General features: G+C 36.8%; 1 protein-coding gene across 3 annotated transcripts in view; it reads left to right on the top strand.

The window, feature by feature from the left end:
* The window catches only part of MET (MET proto-oncogene, receptor tyrosine kinase), a 111,797-nt gene that overhangs the window by 17,272 nt on the left and 69,301 nt on the right, over positions 1-25,224 (top strand). For all 3 annotated transcript variants that reach the window (XM_060632960.3, XM_060632959.3, XM_078440234.2), the window contains exon 2: positions 8,553-9,769. In XM_060632960.3, the coding sequence (XP_060488943.3) occupies positions 8,567-9,769 (1,203 nt within the window). In that variant the 5' untranslated portion in view covers positions 8,553-8,566. The remainder of the gene's footprint in view (positions 1-8,552; positions 9,770-25,224) is intronic.

Here is a 25,224-nt window from a genome sequence, read left to right on the forward strand (position 1 = left end):
TTGTGTACAGATAATCACTTTGAAAACAGCATGTTTTAGACACATAGCAACAAAACAACAGAAACAAAATAATCATATGCAGTTATGCAACATATATGTGCTATAAAAACCTTAAAAATACTGTTCTACTCCAATAGATAAATATGTTTGGCCAAAATCTTTTCAATCTGAATTCTGTTAGTAAAAAGGGTAGTTGTTCCCTGATTTTTCTCCATTTGCTTACAGCTAGGATTGTCACATAAAATATATTCATGGAGGGGTGCCTGGGTGGCTCAGTCAGTTGAGTGTCTGACTTCTGCTCAGGTCGTGATCTCATGGTTCTTGAGTTCAAGCCCTGCATTGGGGTCTGTGCTGACAGCTCAGACAGAGCCTGAAGCCTGCTTCAGATTCTGTCTCTCTCTCTCTCTCTCTCTCTCAAAAATAAACATTAAAAAATTTTTTTAAATATATTCATGGGACTTATTTATACTAAAAAGTATTCATTATTATCTGAAATTCAAATTTAACTGGGAATCCTGTATCTTTATTTGCTAAAACTTCAGTGAGGGTGTGGGTTTACTCTTCTTTAAAGTGGTAAAGTAATTTTTCCTTTTTTGTTGTTCTTCCTTAGAGTGGAAGACTTTTACCATGGTCTTTGTCTTGGAGGGCAACTTAAGAGCGACTTCAGGAACTTGACAGGTTTAGAGAAAAACCACAAATGGCCAAAGTGTGGGAAAATAAGAAATAACAGTATTTAAACTGAGAGGATTAAGGTGATGAAATAGTCACCAAGCATTTGAAGTGGGCTCACCCACTAGACTGTGCCAAGTTCCTCATTTTTGATGAAGTCAGGCAAAAACTGGCTAAAACACAACTTAGGATAAGCATGATAGCCACATTTATTGAATGCCAATGTATGCTGCATGAATGAATGCCAGTGTCTCATGATTTATCTTTAACCTTCATGGCCAACCCACAAGATGTGTATCATTATCCCGATGCTTTAGATAGAAACTGACACTTACAGTCGTAAGGTATGTAAGTGGTAAAGCCCAGATTCACATCACATCAAATTCTGACACCAAAGCCCATACTCTCTCCACTACACTTTACCTCTTTTCTGGTAGGTTTTATGAACTGTTGGGAAGACTGTTGTCAAACAAAAGAGTTTGTAAATATCAGACATAGGATTGACCCCTGAGTATTCAGATCATTTAAATGTGGTCATATTATAGAGAAATTGGGTAGGCTGAAAAATCCTCAAGATTTCTTCTGTCCTCAACTTACTGTTAAAAATCATTGTCAACGTAGTATCTGACTACATTAGATGGGATTTTTGACATGGCATATTGTTTCATCTTTCTAAAGTCAATTTAGGCTTTTTTGATGCTCGTAACACTAGTAAATCTTTAGGTATAAGAATCCAATGTTCAACAAAGAATGTTTTAAAATTTGCTTTCTCGACAGCCTGGTAGATCCATTCACTTTTCAATTTAGGTTATACACTTAGATTTTTAGCATTTATCTTTCTGTCTTCAAGTCCACAGACTGCATTCTTTTTTGAGTGTGGGAACTCTCAGTATCTAGATAAGTGCATGGTGTCCAATGGATGTTGACAAACATTTGACTAATATTGTGTGATATAATATGATTCATATGCAGTGAATGTTTATAAATACAGTATTTTAAATGACATCAGGAATCTCCTATTAGAATCTCTTAACTTTGCTTTTATGGGCCTACTTTTAAAATTAATAGAAATAATATAAGTGTGGAGAAGGCTAAGAATTTTTCTCAGGATTTCACTCTGGCAAGTCCTCCTGGAGATTTAGCTATGACTGTTTTTTATGGCTGCAATTTCCTTAATATGGGGCCTCGGCCATTTTCCATCATCGTAAATCCCTTTTATATACTTAAAAGCAGGATTGAAATGTTTTCTGCTTTTTATATCTTGCCTCTTCACTTAGATACATTATTTCTGTCTTGAGGTTATATTATGTAAATATAGAAAAAATTTGGAATTATATGGCAGGAAAAACTAGTATACCACCTCAGAAATTTTAACTAATAAATGTGTTTCTAAATCCAAAGTGAAATATTTAAATTTTTTAAACGTTTATTTACTTTTGAGAGAGAGCGAGAGAGAGCCAGTGCACCAGTGGGGGAGGGGCGGAGAGAGGGAGACACAGAATCTGAAGCAGGCTGCAGGCTCTAATCTGTCAGCACTGAGCCTGATGCAGGGCTGGAACCCACAGACCATGAGATCATGACCTGAACTGAAGTCAGACACTTAACCAACTGAGCCACCCAGACGCCCCATCAGAGTGAAATATTTAATTATTCAAGTAAATAAGGAAACCATCTTTGTTCTTTGTTCTAATTACTGTAATATTTTACTTAAAATTGCTTTTATGCACTTGACTTTGTGTTTGAATTCAGAGGTTTGTAGTATTTTCAACTGGACATTGCTTGGTGAGGACTTATTTAGGAGCAAGGAATAAAGAATCACAATGAAACTGCTGATGGAAAAAAAGAGAGAGAGAAAGGAAGGAAGAAAGATTTCACTGGTTTCCATTAGTTTTACACATGGTGGGCACAGAGGCTTGAACAATAACATCGAGAACTTCCCTTTCTCCGTGTCTGGGTTCTCCTGTCACATGGGTCAGTTTCATGTTCAGTCAGGCTTTCTCCACATAATGGATGCCAAAAGTTGGGCATTAGATGCTCTAAGTTAACATCATTTTTAGTGCTTGTGATCTTTGAAAGAGAGAGGTCCTCTCCCAGTATCTGTATTAAATCTTAAAAAGACTCTGATTGGTCTTGCTTTGGTCACGTGCTTATCCTGACCAAGCTCTGCATCAAAGGAAAAGCTCATTGAAAGGCCAGCTTGGTCTGCAAGCTCACCTTGTGGTAAGGAGGTAAGCCATGTGATGGCAGCCCCATTAGATAGAAGGGGGAGGGTTTTCAAACGAGTTGCCAGTAGTAGAGACATTGAGAACTGGGTAGGTAAAAACAAATGTTTACCAAAATATTGTGCTTTTGAATAAAAATATTTTCTAGGAAATGCAAATAATTTAAAACAGCTCAAATAAGCACGATACGTGTTTTAAAAACATTAGAAACAAGAACTATGTTGCATGTTTAGTACATTTTACATAATATTTTATCTTCTATGAATCTCAGTTTCATTATCTGAAAACACAGGAATAATGCTTACCTTATAATTATGCAGACTCGAGGTGGGGATGTAACTGACTGTACCTTGTAAACTATATAGTGCTATTTATGTAATTGTAAATTATTATGATTTTAAGAAAATCAGTTCCTAAAGAAAGCAAAGTTATCTCTGTCAAAGTCTAGAAAATTTCTCTTACAACTGTATTCCATTACACCTGTGGTGTTTTTTCCTGAGATATCAGTGCTTGAATACAACACACATGTGCTTTGTGATCGGTTTTTGTTGATGAGGAGGACAGTAATGACAACAGCAGTAATAGTGATAGGCACAGGTGGCAACTCAATAAATTCTTTGAGAATTAAATATATTTCTGGGGAATGAAAAACCAATGTAAGTTAGTTTAATGAGAAAACTAGAGGCAGATAGATGGCAGACATAGTGGAGTAGTTTGTCTTAAGTTTAGGCTGAGCTGATATTCCTAGCTAACAGAGTAATCTCTTTAGAGGAAATACTCCTAAATACCAAGAGTTTAATAGCCAAGGTGCCATTCAGATAATTACTCCCAGGAAATGTTTTGCCAGTGAGATTATCTTAACTATCAACTGAAAAGAAATAAAGAAATGTTTTATGGATGATTCATTTTCACCTGCTATGTGTACAACATGGTAACAGAATGAATTAGTCAATCTGTTTGAATCATCTTTACGTGTTCCTTTTAGTAAGGAGCTCAAAGTTGGTTAGATGGCTAGCACTATTTCAGAAAGAAAGAATAAACAGAAACAGTAAAAAAGTCATTCTATATTGAAAGCCTGATCCAGGCACATCACAGGAATAAATGTATCAAGACAAAAATGTATGAAAAATGAAAGTATTTCTGGAGTCACTACCAATATAAATATTAAAATTGCTCACACATCCCGATCTGGCAGATTATACAGATAGAAAAGAAAAAGCAATATATGCCAATGCAATAGCATTGAAGTAGAATGTAATTGTATAAAAACAATCTCAGAGTTGAAAATTATTACAGTTAGAAAATCACTTTTGGAGGTCATTAGTTCAGCCCAGGAGTGTGCTTATAAATATTTAATAATCTTCAGGGAAGGAAAAAAAGCCCTGATTTGTAATGTTTGCCAATTTCTGTGGTGTAAATACTCCACCCAAGGTGGATTTCAAGATAGGTCACTGAACTCAGAGTTGGGAAGAGATGCACGCAATAGGCTGTCATGAGACAGAGGGCTCCAGCACATGAGGAGTTCAACACTATCATTTTGCAAATAAGAAAGCAGCTGAGGCCAAAGAAGTTGGGTGACTGGCTTTGGGTCATACAACTATTTGGCTGCACTGCGACAAGCAAAACTTAGTTTCTCCCCCAGGCTACACCTCAGGATTCTGGATGCGTTATGAGGAAAAGACCATGATTGATTGATGCCTGCCTGACTCCCCAAGCCTGGTTAAGCTCCCCTTCAGGGACCCTCATAGACCGTTCCACATTGAGTTTAAACTGCGGTCTATTTGTCTGTCTCCCCTACTAGTCTGAGATTCACTGATAATTACAATCACTCCCATATCTCAGATGAGTAAACAGAGGCTCAGAGAAGTTATTTGCCCAAGGGGCACACAGACAGCAAATGGTTTTAAACTTCGCAGTCTGTCTCCAGAGCCTGTGCACTTGACTATTCAACTGCCACTTATTTAACCAGCAGTGTCATCAGGCTACATAGCTCAGCAAGAAATAGTTCCAGAAGGTGTCCCTCCTCCATTCCTTATGAAAGACAGACATTTCCTGGAGAAGATCTAGTCTAACCAACATACACCTTTGTTAATGGGGAGGAGACTTAATTAATTGAAATGATCAAGGAAATGGGATGTTTAAGTGTTCTCATTATCTGAGGATTAAACAGAAACCTGTATTTTAATTAAAAGTCCTATTGTTGACAAATGGGCTCTAACCCTGGTTATTTGCTTTAATTTAAAAAAAAAAAAAAAAAAACCTTTCTTTGATTTCTCAGTCTGAAATATGGCTTCACTGCTTGGTATCAAAAGAATGTAAAGAAGAAGAAGACTGGGTTAGCTAACTCCAGGGATATTCTGCAATGTTTTTTTTTCCCCTTAAACAGAAAAAATATCCTCCTTCCCTACTGGTTTTCTTATGATTTGCCTTCTCATCAAGTGAGATAACAACAAAGCCCATTAGTATATTTGTACATTTTCTCGGATTCTAGTTAATTGAGGTTTAGTACTTACTGTGAGTGACTTCTATACCAACTTTAAGATATGGACCTTGTTTTTAAAACATAATTTAATACCTCAGGTTAAAAACAAAAAAAGTTCGTTTTGAAGGCTCCTTCAGAAAGCCTAAAGGAAAAAGTCATTCACCCTCCACATTGCATTAATGGATATCAACTAAGGTACAGATTGGTTGTAATGCTTTTTTTTTTTTTCTTTTGGCAGTAATGGTTCATTTATTTTCTTTCTTTACTATATTTCCTAAAGAAAATACAGTGATAAATTATGTAGTAGGCTAATGTTCCCAATTTTAGAAGATACACTAATACCATATCAAGAAGTTCATTTAATTTTCCCCCATAATATATTCTAGAAGTTTTAGACACATATTTATAGTTTGTTTGGAATTTAATTTTGTCTTCTCAGAGGAAAAATTGTTTTAAACCCTTCTTTTCCTCTACTTCTTGTCATTCCCCCCACTATTGCCAACAATTTTCTAGTACGTTTCAAAACAATGAGAATTACATATGTAAATACCAAGTACAACACCCTGCATTTATATATACACTGTATAATGGCCAAAGCTTTCAAAGATGAGATCTCTTTTTCATACTTAAAACAATTGTGTGAAGATATTGCACTCCAGGATCGAGAGGTGGATGAACTATCCAGAGTCCTACAGCTAGGGAGGGAAAGGGCAAGACCCAGGGCTCTGATTGTCTAACTTCTGCTCCAGTGCACTCTCTTCTTAGCTTAGGAAGCTACTTCAGTACTAGTGAAGCATTTAAGAGCCTGGACAGATTCCTGTCAGGCAGACATGGGATTGAATTTGGTTCTGTGTGACTTTTGGCTAGTTTACTCATCTGGTAGAGGAGAATAATAATACTTTCTACTTCAAAGGGTGTTTATAGGGGCGCCTGGGTGGCTCAGTCAGTTAAGCCTCTGACTCAATTTCAATTCAGGTCATGATTTCATGGGTCATGGGTGAGAGCCCTGCTTCGGGCTCGGAGCTGACAGTATGGAGCCAGCTTGGGATTCTCTCTCTCTCTCCATCTCTCTCTCTCTCTGACCCTTCCCTGCTTGTGCTCTCCATTCTCTCTCTCTCCCCCTTTCTCTCTCTTTTCCCCTTTCTCTCTCTTTCTCTTTCTCTCTTCCTCCCTCTCTCTCTCTCTCTCTCAAATAAATAAACCTAAAAAGAAAAGGGTGTTTATAAAGAGTAAATCAGAGGGTTTAGCAGAATGCCTGGCACATGGTAAGCATTCAGTACATGTTATTGTTATTATTATATGGCTTATACCTCTTTCACTTCTTCACCTTAATGACACTTTGCTTTGCCCTCTGGTCCAACTAGAACTCTTTCTACTTGAAGAGAAAGCCACAACACATTGTGTTTTATCTTAGGAGCTATTAAGCAATCCTTACTTTCATTTCCTGCTGACCTCTTTTTGCATGCCTTATTGTAGCTATTCTAAACCTCTTTCTCCAATCTGAAGAACCTAGTCCCTCTTCTGTAACCATTACTTTCAGTGATGGTCATATACCCTAATTTATTTTTAGAATGTTGAGGTCATATTCCCTGAACTCCCTCAGTGTCTGTACTTATCTTCATCTGACTTATCCTCACCTGCTGTCTCAGAAAGAGTGATCTCTCTTATGTTCTAGGCTCTTGAAAGTGCCTCTTTTTACTCTTTTTGGAATATTGCTCCAACAGTTTTTATGTCCCCCATTTGCTTTCCTTGGGCTTCTCTGGGCTTACTACATGCAGTTCTCTGGGCCCTCTGGGCAGTTCTTCTGGCCATGCCATATTCTCTTTCCTGCCTCTGTATCTTTGCACACACTGCTCATAATCATAATAATTCTAAGTACGAATTATTCCCCCCTCTCTTAATGCTTTTAGCTTTGGTTAGTGCTATGCAGGGTATTATAATGCTGTGTATTCTTGTTATTTTTGTATGTGTGCTGTCTCTCAACCACACTGTAGGTTTACTGAAGAGTAAGTGCCACATCCCATTTCCATAGTGCAAGCACAGAGCCATGCACATACTAGTTGTTAGATTTTGTAGACCTAGGGTTAGTCTTTAGCATAGTTATAATGCCTAGTAAGTTTTTAAAGGTTCCTTTTGTCCTGTCAGAATTATGCACCAAAAAAGAAGGGGAAAGAGTAATAGCTATTTGGTTTCTATTCCTTCTAAGTCCTCTCCTTTCTAACCTACCACCTTGCCTTCAACTTTTATAATTAGAACTAACAAGGTTTGTAACGTGTACCTTAAGTTTTTCAAAACTGAAAAACAAATACACTCGTTGAAAACTAGAAATACTGTCCATGTGCATACAATGGAATGTTAAGATAATGTGGGTTTTTTTGTTTTTTGTTTTTTGGTTTTTTTTTTACTAAATAGCTTTTGACTTGGTAATAAACAATATGTTGTTTTTCTCTGAGAAATAATTCTAGGACTTTAGTCCTGAACATTTTATTTTATACATTTTCAGTTTGCTGTTTTTATGTTTCTAGTGATCTCACATTAAGTTAAGCATTTGTCTATCCAAAACAATAGGTCTGCTATAGCCAAATTATAACCATACCTTTCCTCTGCACACAAAATCCTATAAACAGCATGTGATCATATTGCTTCTAGAATTTATGATTGTTTTCTTCCAAAAGGAAGCTAAATTTAGACTAGTAATTCTACATGCTCCCAAGAAAACAATGCCTGCTGTGATTTCTAGAATAAATGAATCTGAACCACAGTTCCTTTACTTGACTAACTGAGAAGGCTTAAATATCAACCTAGTCATTAACCACAGATATTAAACCACATTAAAAAACCAGCAAGCGGTTAAGAAAGAAACTTGCTGTTTCTGACTTTATTGCTAAATGAGTCTAACTTAGTTGCTGTATTGTCTTAATACAGAACATTGTTTGCATCTCATAATGGTTCTCTAAAATTACTCGTTCTGGCTTGAGTTCTAAAATTAAACTATGTGGAGTCATGTCCATCTGTACAATGCATCTTTATGTGAAACCAGCTAGAGTTTTTCGTTTTCACTTGATGTAAAAATTCCAGTTAGGAAGCTTTGTTTCTAATAGTTTAACTGGTATAGTTCTTTCAGTTTCTTTGTTTCTAATGACAACTAAACTGCTCTCGCCTTGAACATGTTTTGGCAGATAAGCTTCTCACCATGAAGGCCCCTGCTGTGCTTGCACCTGGCATCCTTGTGCTTCTGTTTACCTTGGTGCAGAAGAGCTATGGGGAGTGCAGAGAGGCACTAGTAAAGTCTGAGATGAATGTGAACATGAAGTACCAGCTTCCCAACTTCACTGCAGAAACACCCATCCAGAATGTTGTTTTACACAAGCATCATATTTACCTTGGTGCAGTTAACTATATTTACGTTTTAAATGACAAAGACCTTCAGAAGGTTGCTGAGTACAAGACTGGGCCCGTGCTGGAACACCCAGATTGTTTCCCATGTCAGGACTGCAGCCACAAAGCCAATCTATCAGGTGGTGTTTGGAAAGATAACATCAACATGGCTCTACTTATTGACACGTACTATGACGACCAACTCATTAGCTGTGGCAGTGTCCACAGAGGGACCTGCCAGCGACATGTCCTTCCACCCAGCAATACTGCTGACATACTGTCAAAAGTTCATTGCATGTACTCCCCACAGGCAGACGAAGAGTCCAGCCACTGTCCTGACTGTGTGGTGAGTGCCCTGGGAACCAAAGTCCTGATATCTGAAAAGGGCCGGTTCATCAACTTCTTCGTGGGCAATACCATAAATTCCTCTTACCTAACAGATCATTCATTGCATTCAATATCAGTGAGAAGGCTAAAGGAAACTCAAGATGGCTTTAAGTTTTTAACAGACCAGTCTTATATTGATGTTCTCCCTGAATTCAGAGATTCCTACCCTATTAAATACATCCATGCCTTTGAAAGCAACCGTTTTATTTACTTTTTGACAGTCCAGCGAGAAACTCTAGATGCTCAGACTTTTCACACAAGAATAATCAGGTTCTGTTCTGTAGACTCTGGATTGCATTCCTACATGGAAATGCCTCTGGAATGTATCCTCACAGAAAAGAGAAGAAAGAGATCCACAAGGGAGGAAGTGTTTAATATTCTCCAAGCTGCATATGTCAGTAAGCCTGGGGCCCACCTTGCTAAGCAAATAGGTGCCAACCTGAATGATGACATTCTCTATGGAGTATTCGCACAAAGCAAGCCGGATTCTGCTGAACCAATGAATCGCTCTGCTGTCTGTGCATTCCCTATCAAATATGTCAATGAATTCTTCAACAAGATTGTAAACAAAAACAACGTGAGATGTCTTCAACATTTTTATGGACCCAACCACGAACACTGCTTTAATAGGGTAAGTCACGTTAATTTTCCACTTATAAATTATAAGGTATAAGTAGAATAAGTAGCAGTCTGAAAAGAATATCAAGGGCTTTTTGGTGCTTGGTAAATGATCTTTTTCCAAAATATTTGTACGTTCTTTCCAAGAAAATTTAAATATTGAATATTCATTTAATGGTAAAATCATAGCTTGAGAAAAAGTTAATGTGGTTCTAAAAGAAAATATATTTTACAGTTTGGGTTTACATGTTTGTCAACACTTCAGATTGTTTTTTTTTTTAATGTTTATTTATTTATGAGAGAGAGAACACAAGGGGGAGGGGCAGAGAGAGAGAGAGAGACAGAGAATCCAAAGCAGGGTCCAGGCTCCGAGCTGTCAGCGCAGAGCCCCATATGGGGCTTGAACTCACGAACTGCGAGATCATGACCAGAGCCAAAGTCAGATGCTTAACCAACTGAGGCACTCAGGTGCTCCAACACTTGAGATTATTAAACTTATTTCTCATAGAAGTTTTAATAGTTCTAATCAAATTTACATAAACCGTAACACAATAACAGTTAAACACAATTGCTGAGATCCCGATGCAGTCTTTACAACATTTAGAATAAGAAGCTCAAGTTAATTTGTGGGTTTTTGAAGGCATTTTCCTTATAAGGCCCCATTCACTCACTGATGTACAAATAAATGCTTTATATTCTAGGCATTACATGAAAATTAACCAAAAACAAAATAAATCTCTTCTAAAATGTTGATAAATAAAATAATTTTAAATGTGTGAATACACTTCTCTGAATAACTTAGAAAACTAGACAAAAGTTTTGCTCTCACATCTTTCCTTTGGAACATGTATGGACTTTCTACTTGAATAGACATGTGTCTACCACCTTCTAGTTAGGTACTTTTACCTGGATGGTGTTTGATATTTATAAATATAAATGTTTTAATCAACGCTTGTTTAAGCCTACATGAAATGATACTTTCACAGGAGGTGTTAGGGACAGTCTCTGTTGCTTTGATTTAGATGTAGTAAAAGCTACCAGCTATACTAGACGGTTTATCCTAGTAGCCATCAGATCACTCGGTACTAGAAGAAGAGCACCAAAACAGGAGTTCATTATGTCCTTGGGCTTTTTGGTTTGGGCCCAGATTTGAACATATGAACCTGGCTACTCCTAACATAATGACCCGTGGTGATCATAATTGGATGAACAAATAGTGTAGCTTTTCTATAGATGGTTTGACTTTGGAAATCCAGATCTCTCTACTCTAAAAGTTCTTAGCGTCAGAAAGAAGGTTGAAATTGTAAGCAGGAAGGACATTAAGCATCTCCTTGATGAAACAGAGTATATAATTTGCTGAAGGGTACCAAGGACATAGGAATTCAGAAACATTTGGTTCACTTTTGCTGAAATGTCTGAGATACTTCCCCACATGGAAACTACAAACAACTTATAAAGGTAGAAAATGCTGAGAAAATGAATTCATGTTTCAGTGAACTAAAGACATACCTTCCCTCCTTCCCCCTCCAAAGTCTAGGAATAAAAAATAATATGCATGCATAAATCCCTAGTAGGACTTATTTCTCCCTGCATCCATATCATATATGTCAGAAACTCTGTAAGAAGCAATAAAGATTCCTCATGAGGCTGCCCCTTTTCTTCACTAGAAAATACAGAAGAATGAAGGAAACAAAAGGACTTTCAGAAACCTGAAATTAGGGGGGGAAATGTAATATTAATAGCATTCCAGAGAAAATACTTTTTTGTATCCAATAAATTACATCAGAAACACGAGTTTTAAAAGATTCTATTAGAAGTTCCTCCAGGGCCTCTAAAGCACATGACTTTGCTATTTAAATCTTGTTCTGTTAAAAGTTAAAAAGATACTTTACCTTATGAGGGAACATTGATATCTCATTTTCTTATTTTGTACATTTTAGCCCCCCCCCCCCCGCTGTGTAAAATACTTATCAATTCTAGAAATTCTCAAAATAAATTTGAACTTTTTTTTTATCCCTTTCACTCCTTTAGTATTTTCCAAGAGAAACAAAAAGTCAGGATTATCCAATGAAATTCAGGTCAGTTTTAGCATGCAGGAAAAAAATGCCCCAAATGCACCATTTGCACCTGAAATCATTATCATTCCCATTGCAAAATTCTTGTGGAAAACAGATGGGGCTTGCCAACATAGTCTTCCTACCAGGGAAGCCAAGTTTTGCACTGGCCAAATTCCATAAAGACAAATACCTTCCAACTTCTTCTACTTATTTGCCTGTTTATCTTCTCTGGTTACTAAATATCAAAATTCTTCTGAGAATGAAACTACCTACATTGTCAGTTTTCATACACCAATCCACAGAAAGAACTCAGATTCCCCCAATAATCAGCATACAGTCATTTCCTAGCTTCATCTTAAAATAAGGTCACCTAGAGAGCCTTTACTCACACAAAACAAAATGATTTACAAAATCAAACCTGTTTGGAAAGACCAAGCAATAAGATGACTCCATTTTGTCTTGGCAACTTTTCTTGGCAAGATATCAGGTGACCCTTCTAACAATTTCTTGGAACTGAGCTTTGGTTTTGGCATAAAGGTTGATGAATAAACACATATATTATAGTTTTGTTATTAACATCTCTAATCCATCAGATCTTTATGGAGGGACTATTGTGTGCTCTGTAGACAAGGAAAACTGCAGTGGTAACCTTGTGCTAGGGCTTCTGCCCAGTCCTTAGTGTGTGAACAAAGCCATGGCAGGGGTTTTCTGGCCCTCTTTGAGCTTCCGCCATGTACAAAAAGAGTTTCTATCACAGGATCAGACAGAGAGAGTGCCAAGAAAGGGTCTTTTAAGTTGTAGGGGTCCAGCCAGTATATAAGCCTGACTTGGCTTATTTCAGATCACATATTAGGTTGCTTTTCCCACTCGCATTTTATGAAACAGGTCTATACTTTTCATATTGGTGACATCTCTAAAGCCCTCTTTTGAGTCATTTGATAGTTTCCAGAACACATCATCTTCACATCTAAGTTGTCTGTGCTTCAGAACTCTTTGATTCTGCATATGATGTTGTTTCTGGAAACTTATCCTAAGCCATATATGTACCCATTCATGTAATATTAGAGTTGATTGTATCAGTTCTATAAAAATAAATTCTTGATCTTCACAATGTAACCATTTTCTATGTTGCTTTTGAGAATGATTCTTAAAGGATAGATATGTTTACAGTGATTTCTAGCACTTAGAATTATGAGATTAAATACCCACAAATAATTACTAAATCTTTAGTCTTAAATATGTTACCACCTTTTTACTCATTCATCATTTGACCTCTGTAAACATCTTAAACTGGTATTTGATTAAAGTTGTTTTAGTCTAATGCGTATTTACTAGACAGCACATTATTATTCAAAATAAAATAATTGAGAAAATGTCCCATAATATGGAGAGTTTATAAATCAAATTTGGGGATAAACAGTATTAAAAATTCAGTTCATTTTATTTATTTATTTTTTATTATTTATTTATTTATTTTTTATTTATTTTTGGGACAGAGAGAGAGCATGAATGGGGGAGGGTCAGAGAGAGAGGGAGACATAGAATCGGAAACAGGCTCCAGGCTCCGAGCCATCAGCCCAGAGCCTGACGCGGGGCTCGAACTCACGGACCACGAGATCGTGACCTGGCTGAAGTCGGACGCTTAACCGACTGCGCCACCCAGGCGCCCCAAAAATTCAGTTCATTTTAGATGGGATGTATACACAGTGGAATATTACTCAGCAATCAAAAAGAGTGAAATCTTGCCATTTGCAACAGCATGAATGGAACCTGAGTATATTATGCTAAGCGAAATAAGTCAGTCAGAGAAAGACAAATATTATGATTTCACTCATATGTGTAATTTAAGAAACAAAACAGATGAACATAGGGGAAGGGATGCAAAAATAAGATAAAAACAGAGAGGGAGACAACCCATAAGAGATTGTTAAATACTGAGAACAAATGGAGGGTTGCTGGCAGGGTATTGAGTGGGGGGGATGGGCTAAATGGGTGATGGGCATTAAGGAGGACACTGGTTGGGATGAGTACTGGACTGGGTGTTATATGTAAGTGGTGAATCACTGAATTCTATTCCTGAAAAACAATAATAAAATAAAATAAAAATTTTTAAAAATTCAGTTCATTTTAAGCACATTGATGGGACTCTTCAACAGTATTATATAAGGGATTTACTAACATGACATTTACTCTGGGAGAAAACTAGAATCAATACACATTGACCCAGTTCCTTAAAAATGGGATCAATATTGAATAAAAGAATTTTCTTAATCCCCAATTCTCTAAAGATCCTATTCCCTAAATTATACTTACGAAGAGAATTGGATTAATACATTTTGGAAAGATTTTTAATCAGAGTTGAAATTAGAAAAAGAGTTCTTGTAATATCTCTTACCTAACCAGAAAATAACAATTACCACATTATACTTTTTCTTGCAATCCCATTTCAAAGTTTTGCTTCATATGTAAGCATTTGGAAGAGTAAGAGTAGGCTTGTAGTAAAAAATATTTTCACCAACATCTTAATGACCATTGATTGATCAGTTGAGGGGGAAAAGCATCCAGTTTGGTGCCAGACACCCCTGGATAGAAGTCCCAGCTTATTGCATATCAACTGTGTGACTTTTGCTGCATGACTTAACTCCTCAGAGCCTCAGTCTCCTTGTTTGTAACATGCAGAGAACAAAACCTACTTCACACGGTTTTGTAAAAATTGGGAATAATACATAGAGAGTACCTGGCACAGTAAGATGACCATAAATTCAGGGCACCTGGGTGGCTCAGTCGGTTGAGTGTCCTACTCTTGATTTCAGCTCAGGTCATCATCCCAGGGTCTCAGGATCAAGCCCCATGTTGGGCTCTGTGCTGAGCGTGGAGCCTGATTAAGATATTCTCTCTCTCTCTCTCTCTCTCTCTCTCTGTCCCTCCCTCTGCCCTGCTTGTACTCCCTCACTCTCTCTCTGTCTCTAAAATATTTTTTTAAAAAAAGGAACCATAAATGTAGCTCTTTGGGAGACAACAGCATGGTCTAAAGGAACAAGACTGAAGTCAAAGAGATCTGGTCTGTACCTGATCATTTTATACCTGTCTGGTCACAAGAGCATTATTTAAATCTCTGAACCCATTTTCTTCCATGCAATACCATTGGGAAGACAAGTGCAAAAATGTTTGCAAAAGACCCTAACTTAGTCCTTGGTACCTAACAAATAGCAATTATTATTGTAAGGAATATTGTAAGGAATTCTTTATGTAAAGAAAGGCAAATTTAGATTATTGGATTTTCTGGAAGGGGTAAACTCTGGTTCTACTGCTCATGAAAGTCTTTCACTTACCTTCCTACCTGTTATGAGTGACCTACCTCCATAATACTTAATTCGTGTAAGTAATTCTTAAAACTTGATTGTTCAAAAAAGAGAAAGGGAGAGAGAGAGAGGGAGAGAGGTGGAGAGTGGTGGTAGTTTGGAGAGGAGAGCCAGGCTAGAAGTTATAAGGTGTGCCCCGTTCCCACTTTCAATTCTGACTGTCCATGGCACTGTAAGATACTAAGCTTATGTAATTTAAATTATACTCTGCATTCAAGAATTTTCAGATAATGCTGTTTTAGAAAAAGTCAACTTCACAGGTTGTTTGTGTCAAGCTTCCTTGTTTTTAAATATCATTTATACTCAAATTCAAAGAGTAGCCAACCACTTCCCAAAATAAAGGAAACTTAAAGTAGTAATTTTCCATCTCCGTTTCAAGGAGTGCCAAAGTTAAAGGGTCACCACTCAGAGCCATCTGAGGAAGAAAGCAAAATGATTAGAACAATTTTGAATGAAAACAAAATCAAAACAAGATGCAAACAAGGAATAATAGGAATAGGCAGAAAAATAAACATACAGTGATGTTTCTTTATTACTATTATAAAAATGATAGATGAGTAAAATTGGGTTACATTTAAGTTGTAATGGAAGAAAATAATTGCAGCTTTCCATCAGGAAACCACAAGGACCATTATTGATCTGCCATCCTCAGGGCATGTCTCGTAATATTTAATAAAATAAACAAAGATTTATAACTCTTTATAGGCCATGTATCTGTAATCTCCCACACACCGCACCATTTGAACTGGGAATGTGGAGTCAGTGTTACAAATAACATCCATGTAATTATACTGGTTTGGCATGTCTTATTTAAACAATCTAGCACTCTCAAGAGAGTATTTTTGTATTAAGGATGAAAAATGTGAAGTCGGATTTCAGGGTTTTCTTAGTTTCTATGCTACGAAATGAGAGAATGTTATCCTATATGAAAAATGTTTTTGAGGATTCTTCATTCTAAACACTAGATACCTTGGCCTTAAGCCAAACGTAATAGCTACCAAAGCAAAATCTTGCAAAAAAGAAAATCCTTGAGGTATAATGATTCAGTATACTGTTTTAAAAATCTGAGTAGAAATTTGTTAATTTTACACTTGATTCCTCTCCTCCCATTAACTCGTTTATTCTCACCCAGGCTCAGGGAGTTGCTGCTCCCTAACTTACTTATTTGAATTCTACATGCTAACGTCCCATGAAAAGTAGCATATTGCATTATTTTATTTTCTTTAAAATTTTTTTTTTAACGTTTATTTATTTTTGAGACAGAGAGAGACAGAGCATGAACGGGGGAGGGTCAGAGAGAGAGGGAGACACAGAATCTGAAACAGGCTCCAGGCTCTGAGCTGTCAGCACAGAGCCCGACGCGGGGCTTGAACTCACGGACCGCGAGATCATGACCTGAGCCGAAGTCGGATGCTTAACCGACTGAGCCACCCAGGCGCCCCTGCATTTTATTAAAAATAATTTAAAATAATTTTCTTTCCAGAATTTTGTGATACTCTGTGAGATCACAGGGCACACCCAGAGGGTATTGAAAATGTGTTACAGTGAGCCATTAATATCTTCTACTCTCTCTCTTCCTCCTGCTAACCTTTCTTTAAACCATTTGGTAGCTTATTCATAGGTCCACCCCAGGAAAGAATGAAAAAGCAAGGGCATGACATTTTTATAAGATAACAGCAAAGAAATACAGTTAATGCTGAAACCATTATCAAAAACGTAGGTAGGCTTTACCTGTGGATTATGTTGATCCATGATGTGATGAATGCATTTTAAATTAATTCTTTATTCTCAGTGCCTTTTGAAGCAGGTGGTATGATCTGTATTTTATTTAAGTAGTTGAGTTCTACATGGAGATTCACTTGGTAAAACTAATAATGTAGCAAACAATAAGGCATTCATGCAAAAAATGTCTTAAAGTTGGTTTTTGAAAAGCTGAAGTGTTAACAAGACAGTTCTAATACACGATATTTTCGTTGTCATACTGCTACATACTGTTATACTACTACTGATTAGAGGCAAATGAAAACCTGTGGAATCCTGCATTTTGATAAAAATGTTAACCTCCTTGAGTAATAATGGATTTTTTTACTCAGAATAATATATCGAATTCTGGGTGTTACACCTTTACTTCATACTTCTGTCTTATCAGTCGTCATCCCACCCTGCACTGTTATCTCCTCTAATAAGAAAAAAGAGGATCTGTTAGAATTTGGATGGAATACCCATGAGGAATTTCTCCCGTTGCTTATTCATGGATTGGCACAGATACCGAGTCAGTGGGCACACAGAGTCCAGAATGACTCAGTGCCCAGATAAGTGCTGTAAGTCACATCTCCAGCAGCCAGGGAGGGCTGTAAAGGGCTCCTATATCAAGGGAATGAAACCAAGGGCTCAGCTACTCTTGAAATCTTTAAGACTCCCTCAGTGTGTTTTGGGGTGTTTTGTTTGTTTGTTTTTGTTGGGGTGTGTGTGTGTTTAATAATAGTGAATGTGGTAAGTGATTCTGGGATCCTGGATACAGTCCAATTTGCTAATTATATATTTTTTCTAACTAAAATGTTCCAAGCTGGTTCATTTGCATATGAATTGCTTGCTGAGCAGTGTTGACTTCCTTTCTTAAAAGCCTTGGGGAAGAAGTTTACTGCACATCACCCTAAACCTAGGCTAATTTAGAACAGATGAAGTGTGTCTACCTTCTATATTTCAAAACTATTCTCTAGTTTTTCAATAAGAGGACAGAAAAACGTCTTACAAATTCATGCTGATATAGAATAAAGGCTATTTTCACCACTCTGTGCTCGCAAGTAAGGGGAAATGCCTTATGAATAGTGTAGCTGGAAAACAAAAATTAAAATTGTGAGTTCAGACTAAAGTCTGACCTCAGTTGTCTTATTTGGGCAAATCACCAAAATGTTCATCAATCAGAGGACATTAAAATGGTAGGTGACATTTCAAATCATGCTCTAGGTAAAAAGGGTGAATTTAGGTCAGTTTTGATTTGTTAAGCACTCTTTTCTAGAGCTGATTTTATGAAAATTAAGTTTGCTAAGTTGCCATGTCAAAATATATGGATTATTCATGATTTGCTTTAATTTGTGTCCATGTACCAGAAAAGTGTAAATTTGTATAATATTAAATTTTCCAGTGACATTTTTAATTTAAAATCTGATTAACACTTGCATGTAGCAACTGCTCTACTAACTTAACTATAGGTGAGGTGGTGCTCAGCAAGTGGGAAAAATGCAAAGATTAAATTGGTCTGTTAGCTGAGCGAATCAATAGTATTTAGTGCTAATGCATTAAGCAGATACAAGCACTAATGCAGTGGCAGTCAATAGCAAAAACAAACATCTCTAAAAATTATCTTGACAGTAAAATGTGCAAATTTTTCCATTTTTTGAAAGCTGCTTACATTGCATGCTTGTTCTTTCATCTTACTAGTTTAAGCCAAGTTCTAGAAACCTAATCATTTTATTTAGTGCATAAAATGACCAAAAACTTGTGATCATTGTTTTCAGCAAAAGACAGAAAAAAGGTTTTATTCATACAACCAAGATTCAACAAGAAATTCAGTAGATATGGAGTGCCTGACCTTTCAGATCTTATAGTGATGAATGAGATAGCCATGGTTCTTGTCTTTTTGAAGTGAACACACTAGGGGAGGGCTGTCAATAAGAAGCCAGTCACACCAATAAACATATCATGATAGTTTATGAAATATAGTGTGAGGGACATAAAAATCTGTGAATGTAAGCTAGGAGGAATATGTTAACTTCATAGCGTAGTCACAAAAGACCACCCTGAGGAGGTGAAAGTTAACTTTTACATAAAGCCCAAAATTTTAGAAGAAGCCATATGTCCTTAGTACAAGGCCAACTACTTATTTAATTAACTTATAATTATTACCTATTTCATAAACTTGAGGTCTTAACTACATGGTGCTGCTTTTAACCAGCTTTTTAAAGTGAGTTCTGGATATGAGTACATATTGTTTTACACTTAGAAAAACATATCGCAAGAGGTAGAACTGTGCCAGAGATTTTAACTTCTTTAACAGTTTGTTTTTTAAAAAGTTGTTACTGTATATAAAGTTTGTCTTTTCTTTGATTTCTAAGGGAATTAAGTTACTTTTCATTAAGTAATTCTTAGTATGAGGAAGATACTATGTAGATTTCTAGAAGCTAATGACATAATGTAGGTAGCACTTACCTCCTCTCCTAGCCTGTCACCTTAATCAGCTTTGAAAAATATAGGTTTCTTGTATCTCTCCACGTTGTTTCTTTCTTGTCCCTCTCACCTTTCTTCTGTGGCCAGCACTTGGGATCCTATGCCACAGAAGAATTTGCATTTCCTGGGGATGGAAGGGATTGTCCTATCACCAGTAAATCCTATGACAAAGTGAATCATAATTCCAAAAACACACAAAATAAGCTCTTTTGAAACTATCAAAATTATAAAAATTGATGGAATTTAAGGGACTGTGGTGCTGAGATGGGCCCCAATCATATTGTCTTTCTACAATCATATACCGTTCTCTGCACAACTGTCTTATTTTAGACCATTTCCTTCTCATGTGAATCATGTGCCCTACAGGGCTGAGGAACAAGTGCTCCTGGGACTCACAAGGATGTCATGAGCACCTACTGAATGTACGGGGGCGTGTCCTCTAGTTAGTGCTGCCTTTATGTTGTTCTAATGCATTCCCTAACTGCAGACATTTTGCCTTTCTCTTTCATTTTAATCATGTTGATTTATATATACATAGTCATGCAAATATCTAAATAAGTTTAAGGTCTTAGAGGGCAGGCAGTTTGTCATGGTTCTTTGTACCTAGGTATGTATGCCTTGCAGACAACAGACAATAGTATTTGACAAAATAATTTGTCTTCCAAAAGAAATCTGTAAACTTATACAGTAAATAGAGACCATCTAGATTGCTGCAGTGTTTGGATAAAAGCCCTTGATAGAACTACACATATTTTTATGAGGGTCGTAAAAGGCACTGTTTTTGCCTTCCCCACAAACCATGAAGATTTGAAATCCAAGTACAAAACATACATGTGAGGAATCCAAAGGCATACTCACCTTTTTCTTGCTCACTTTGTTCACTTTTGTTTTGCCAAGAAAGAAGTGGAGTCTCCCATTGGAAAAGATGAGGGAACAGGAGGCATTTAATCCTCAGGGCTCGTTCCTGTGCCTGCAAGTCAGAGAGGTCATTGGCTTGCCCCTTCCTGAAGGCTATAATTATGGCAAAGGGCTATATTTACTTTCCAGTAAAGTAACCAGAATCTTGAATGTAAGAGATAGTTTATAGGAGTACCGTTGGGGGGGGGGGGGGGGGGTTGGTGGGAGGGTGGATATACAAAACCTTAGGAAAGATAATGGGTGAGATTATTTTTCTTCATATATTCATTAATATGAGAAGGTCCAAGACTCTGGAAATGTTCTGAAGTGCAGTAATAGAGGTGAATATGAGGTCAAATTAGGTGATCCTGGTACTTAAGGAACTGAATTAAATGAATAAAGAAGAGGAATTTACAATAGAATATATCTGATGATTCATTATAATGTATCTGAGGATTCATTAATGTAAACTTATTTGTGGCTCCAACATCATGGTAAACAAGAATCAGTAAATGTATTAGTAAGAGTAATTGAGAAATATTTCTAATTTGAAAATACCAGTTACATTGGGTCTATCTAGAGCTGATAGGGAAAAAAAATGGGCAGTGTTTCCTACTCTCAACTAAACTCGCTCTGGTTTCTGAAGAGTCATAACAAATGTATTGATTCCAAGTACAACTGGGCAGCCAAAACACAAGATCAATTCTGTTATTGGCCCAATATTAAGAATATTAGTCAGTGTTTGCAAAATAATGAGTAATATATAAATGGTAGTTTAACAATAGTACATATAACCTGTAATTAACACTTAAAGGTCAGGTTTTTGACATGCACAAAGAAGACTAAAATATGTGCCTGATTTAAAAAATACGTATTATGATGAATTGTGGCAATGATTATGGTATTTTAATTTTTTTTAATTTTTTAATGTTTTTTATTTATTTTTGAGAGAGAGAGAGAGAGAGAGACAGAGTGCGAAGAGTGGGACAGAGAGAGAAGGAGACAGAATCCGAAGCAGGCTCCAAGCTCTGAGCTGTCAGCACAGAGCACAACACAGGGCTCAAACTCTCAAACTGTGAGATCATGACTTGAGCCACTGTTGGACGCTTAACTAACTGAGCCCCCCAGGCGCCCCTATGGTATTTTCTATGTAGATACTTTTTTTAAGAAAACAAAAGCATTAATTTCAGATTTTTAGGCAAACAGTGCTTTTTGTGATCCTGGGTATGTGGTATGGTGGCACCATTGAAAATTTGAAGTTCACCATTTGTGGCACAGTTATAGATCACAGAAAAATAAACACCAGGACTTTACCACGCCTAACAAGAAAGCTCTTTTTTAAAAAAAATTTTCAGGATCTATACTAGTCATGGTGTAAACTATGTGATATTGAGTATCTTATGACCCTAATTATAAGATAACAATCCAAGTGAATGCAGATGAACTCCTAGAAAAGGAGAGATTATTAAATATTTGAAAAGTAAACATCTAAATTTTCATAAGTAAATATTAATTTAGTATTTGTGTGAACTATAGATATTAAAGCTTTTCCTTCATTTTCTGGGCCTTTAGAACCAGCTGTTATAACTCCCAGTGCTTTTTTAAATACTCTATATGCCGGATATTCACAAACTGGCTAAGAAATAGTCAAATTTTTTATTTTCACTGCAGAAATATAATAAAATCTCTGTTCCAGTGAATAGCTGGATAATTATTTTAATAATGATATTGACATCACTTCATTTTATCTTTCTTGCTACTAGCAAGAAAGATAGCTTTTATTTTATACTCTGAACTCTGGCTAAATCACAAGTTAAACTGAACTATTGTTTGTTTAATGCTCTGTTTCCTTCTAACCTTATTTTTGTCTCTCAACCTCAGTCCAGATCCCCAGTGGCTCAGGAAACCCTCAACTAGGATTAAGTAATAGTTTACACAACCTCTCTCATTCATTAACCCAAGTTGACATTCTTATTCTGTGTACCAACCTTATTTAAGACTTTCTAAGCACCTTATCCTGGTTTGAGTGCAACTAACAACACCTATTTAATCAAGGAACTTAATATTTCCAGAGAATCTTTCAGCCTATCTCAGCCTTCTCCATCAGCATGATCTAATTCAGCCTGCTTCTTCTATTCCTTCTTCCGAATAAAATTTGGTCTTATTTATAGTAAATGTGAAGTTTCAAAATCTTTACTTATTCTTTCTTTCTTTCTGCAGATACACAAAGGAGAAACGAAATTGTACGTTATCATTCCAGATAGATTTTGTTCTTTTAGTATGTTGAAATGGTGCCAGTAAGATAAAACTAGATCTCCCTGGCTCCATTCTCATCTCCAACCAATCTAGTTGTCTCCAGACTGCTGCTGGAGTAACTAATCTTTCTTGAAAGCAAACCCATTTGTGTTACTGTGTCCCTTAAAATAATTTGAGGGCTCCCCAATGGTTTTAGAGTAAATCCATACTCTTTAGTATGTATTCAAGAAGTGTCCTACCTTGGCCTTGACTATTTCCTGGTCCTCAAACTCACTAGTGTGCTGGATGTCTAATTCTCAGGGAAGAGGGGAGTAGAAGCCCCGATCTGTAGTGCTTGTCAATTTCTGTGGTGTAAACACTCCCACCAAGTCAATTTCAAGCTGCCAAGGTAAGTCACTGAACAGGATGAAATTAGGAAGAAATGTTCACAGTTGGGTCTGTAAGCTGGTACAAGATGGCTCAAGCACAGCACTGCCACCCTACCCTACCTTCAGCGTATCATACTTTTTACAAAAAACAAAAACAAAAACAAAAAACTGTCTTTGCAAATTTCAACTATATAATTCAGTATTGTCAACTATGGTCACCATGTTATACATTAGATATTAAGACTTTTTTTATTTTTTAACTGAAAGTTTGTACCATTTTACCAGTGTCTCCCTATTTCTGCTGCCCTCTCCACCCGTCACCCCCATCACCCCCGACTGCTCCCCCAGCCCCTGGCAGCCAGTTTTCTACTTATTTCTAGAAACACAACCTTTTTTCCCCTTAGATTTCACATAAAATTGATGCAGTATTTGTCTTTCTCTGTCTGGCTTATTTCAGTTAGCATAATGCCCTCCAGGTTCATCCATATTGTGGCAAATGACATAATTTCCTTTTTTTTTTTTTTAAAGTCTGAATAGACATATACCACATCTTCCTGATCCATTCATCCATTGGTAGATACTTAGGTTGTTTCCATGTGTTGGCTGTTGTGTATAGTGCTGCCATTAATGTGGAAGTACAGATATCTCCTAGTGCTCCTTTTTTTTTTCCCCCTTTGGATAAATACCCAGAAGTGGGATTGCTGGATCATATGGTAGTTCTATTTTTAATTTCTTGAGAATATCCATACTGTTTACTGGCTGTACTAGTTTACATTCCCACCAACACTGTACAAGGGTTCCCTTAATGTCCTTACCAACATTTGTTATCTCTTATCTTTTGGGTAATAGCCATTCTAATAGGGTATGAGGTGATACCTCATAGTAGTTTTGATTTGCATTTCCCTGATTAGTGATGTTAAGCACCTTTTCATGTTCCTCTTGGCCATTTGTATCTTTCCTTTAGAAAAATGTCTATTTAGTTTCTTTGCCCATTTTTTTTTCTTTTTTGGCTACTACTGAGTTGTTTGAGTTCCTTGCATATTTTGGATAGTAAGTGCAATGTGAGTCAACCTGTGCATTTATCAGATGTGTGTCAGCCTATCATTCTTGTAGTTCCCAGAATCCATTAGTGTCTCTCACAACCTTGCCTTAACACATATTACTTCATCTGCCTCAAATTCCCTTTAACATTGATTTTGTCAGGTTCACATTTTCTCCCAGTTCTTTACAATTCTACTCAGGCATTTCCTTCCCCAGGAAATCTTCTCTAGCTTTCCCCTAACCCTCCATTCTGGATAAGCTGCCTTTCCTGAGTACTCCAGCAGCACCCTTTGCTTATTTCTACCATATCTCTTACCACACTCTGTGGTAATATGTTCACTGGTTTCCTCATTAGCCCCTGAAGATATGAACTGTGGCTTTTATCTCCACATCCTTAGTACCTAACAAAATTGCTTGAACAAAATATCTGTTTATCAAATGAGCAAATAGTTATGGCACAGCCTCATATTTCAAGTAATGTAATGAAATGCTGATTAGTAAAAATTATTTTTAGATAAAACAGTTTTTCATTTCCTCCCCCAAATCTCTAAAAACTAATTTATAGAATTGAGGAGTTTCCAAAAGTTAAAATAGCATGGAAGAAATTCTGGGAAGTGTTGGTCCCTTCCTTACACACACACACACACACACACACACACACACACACACACACACCTTCCTTCATACACCAGTGTGGAATGAAGATGGATCAAAAAACAAGGAAAACAATGAAAGGAGAAGAAAAGATGATAGGGAGAGTAAATAGAAATTCCAGAGCTTTGTACTTAATCCAAATTGGGAAAACATAATTAGAGCAATTAAAAGGAGAAAGGTAGATTAACTTCTCTGCTCCATAATGTTTTTGTGAGCCTTTCAACAGTGTCCCTTTTAAGTGGGTGATATTGTCTGAATGAGAGACTTTAGGCAAAACCTTCTAGTAGACATTGCTTGAGCAGTGGTACTAGTAGAGGTGACCTCCCATGAAGTTTGCTTTTTGAATTCATAGATTTTTCACTAACCACCAGTCTATGATTTCAAGTTGAAAATAATTTGTGGGTTAAGAAAAAGAAGTTAAGAGTGAAGGTCTTTTTCAATACCACCTTTACTGTGGCCATAATGGCGTCACTGCATATGTACCAAATACATGCTTGGTGCATAGCATGAGCTTGGCCTTGATGTAGATGCAGAAAGATTAGAAGAGAGTTTGGTAGGGGCTTGTAGACTTTGGTCAATGAGAAGGGTTACCCACAGATTGAGGTT

The sequence above is a fragment of the Panthera onca genome, chromosome A2 (genome assembly GCF_046562875.1).
Source record: "Panthera onca isolate mPanOnc1 chromosome A2, mPanOnc1 haplotype 2, whole genome shotgun sequence".
In the NCBI taxonomy this organism is placed as follows: domain Eukaryota; kingdom Metazoa; phylum Chordata; class Mammalia; order Carnivora; family Felidae; genus Panthera; species Panthera onca.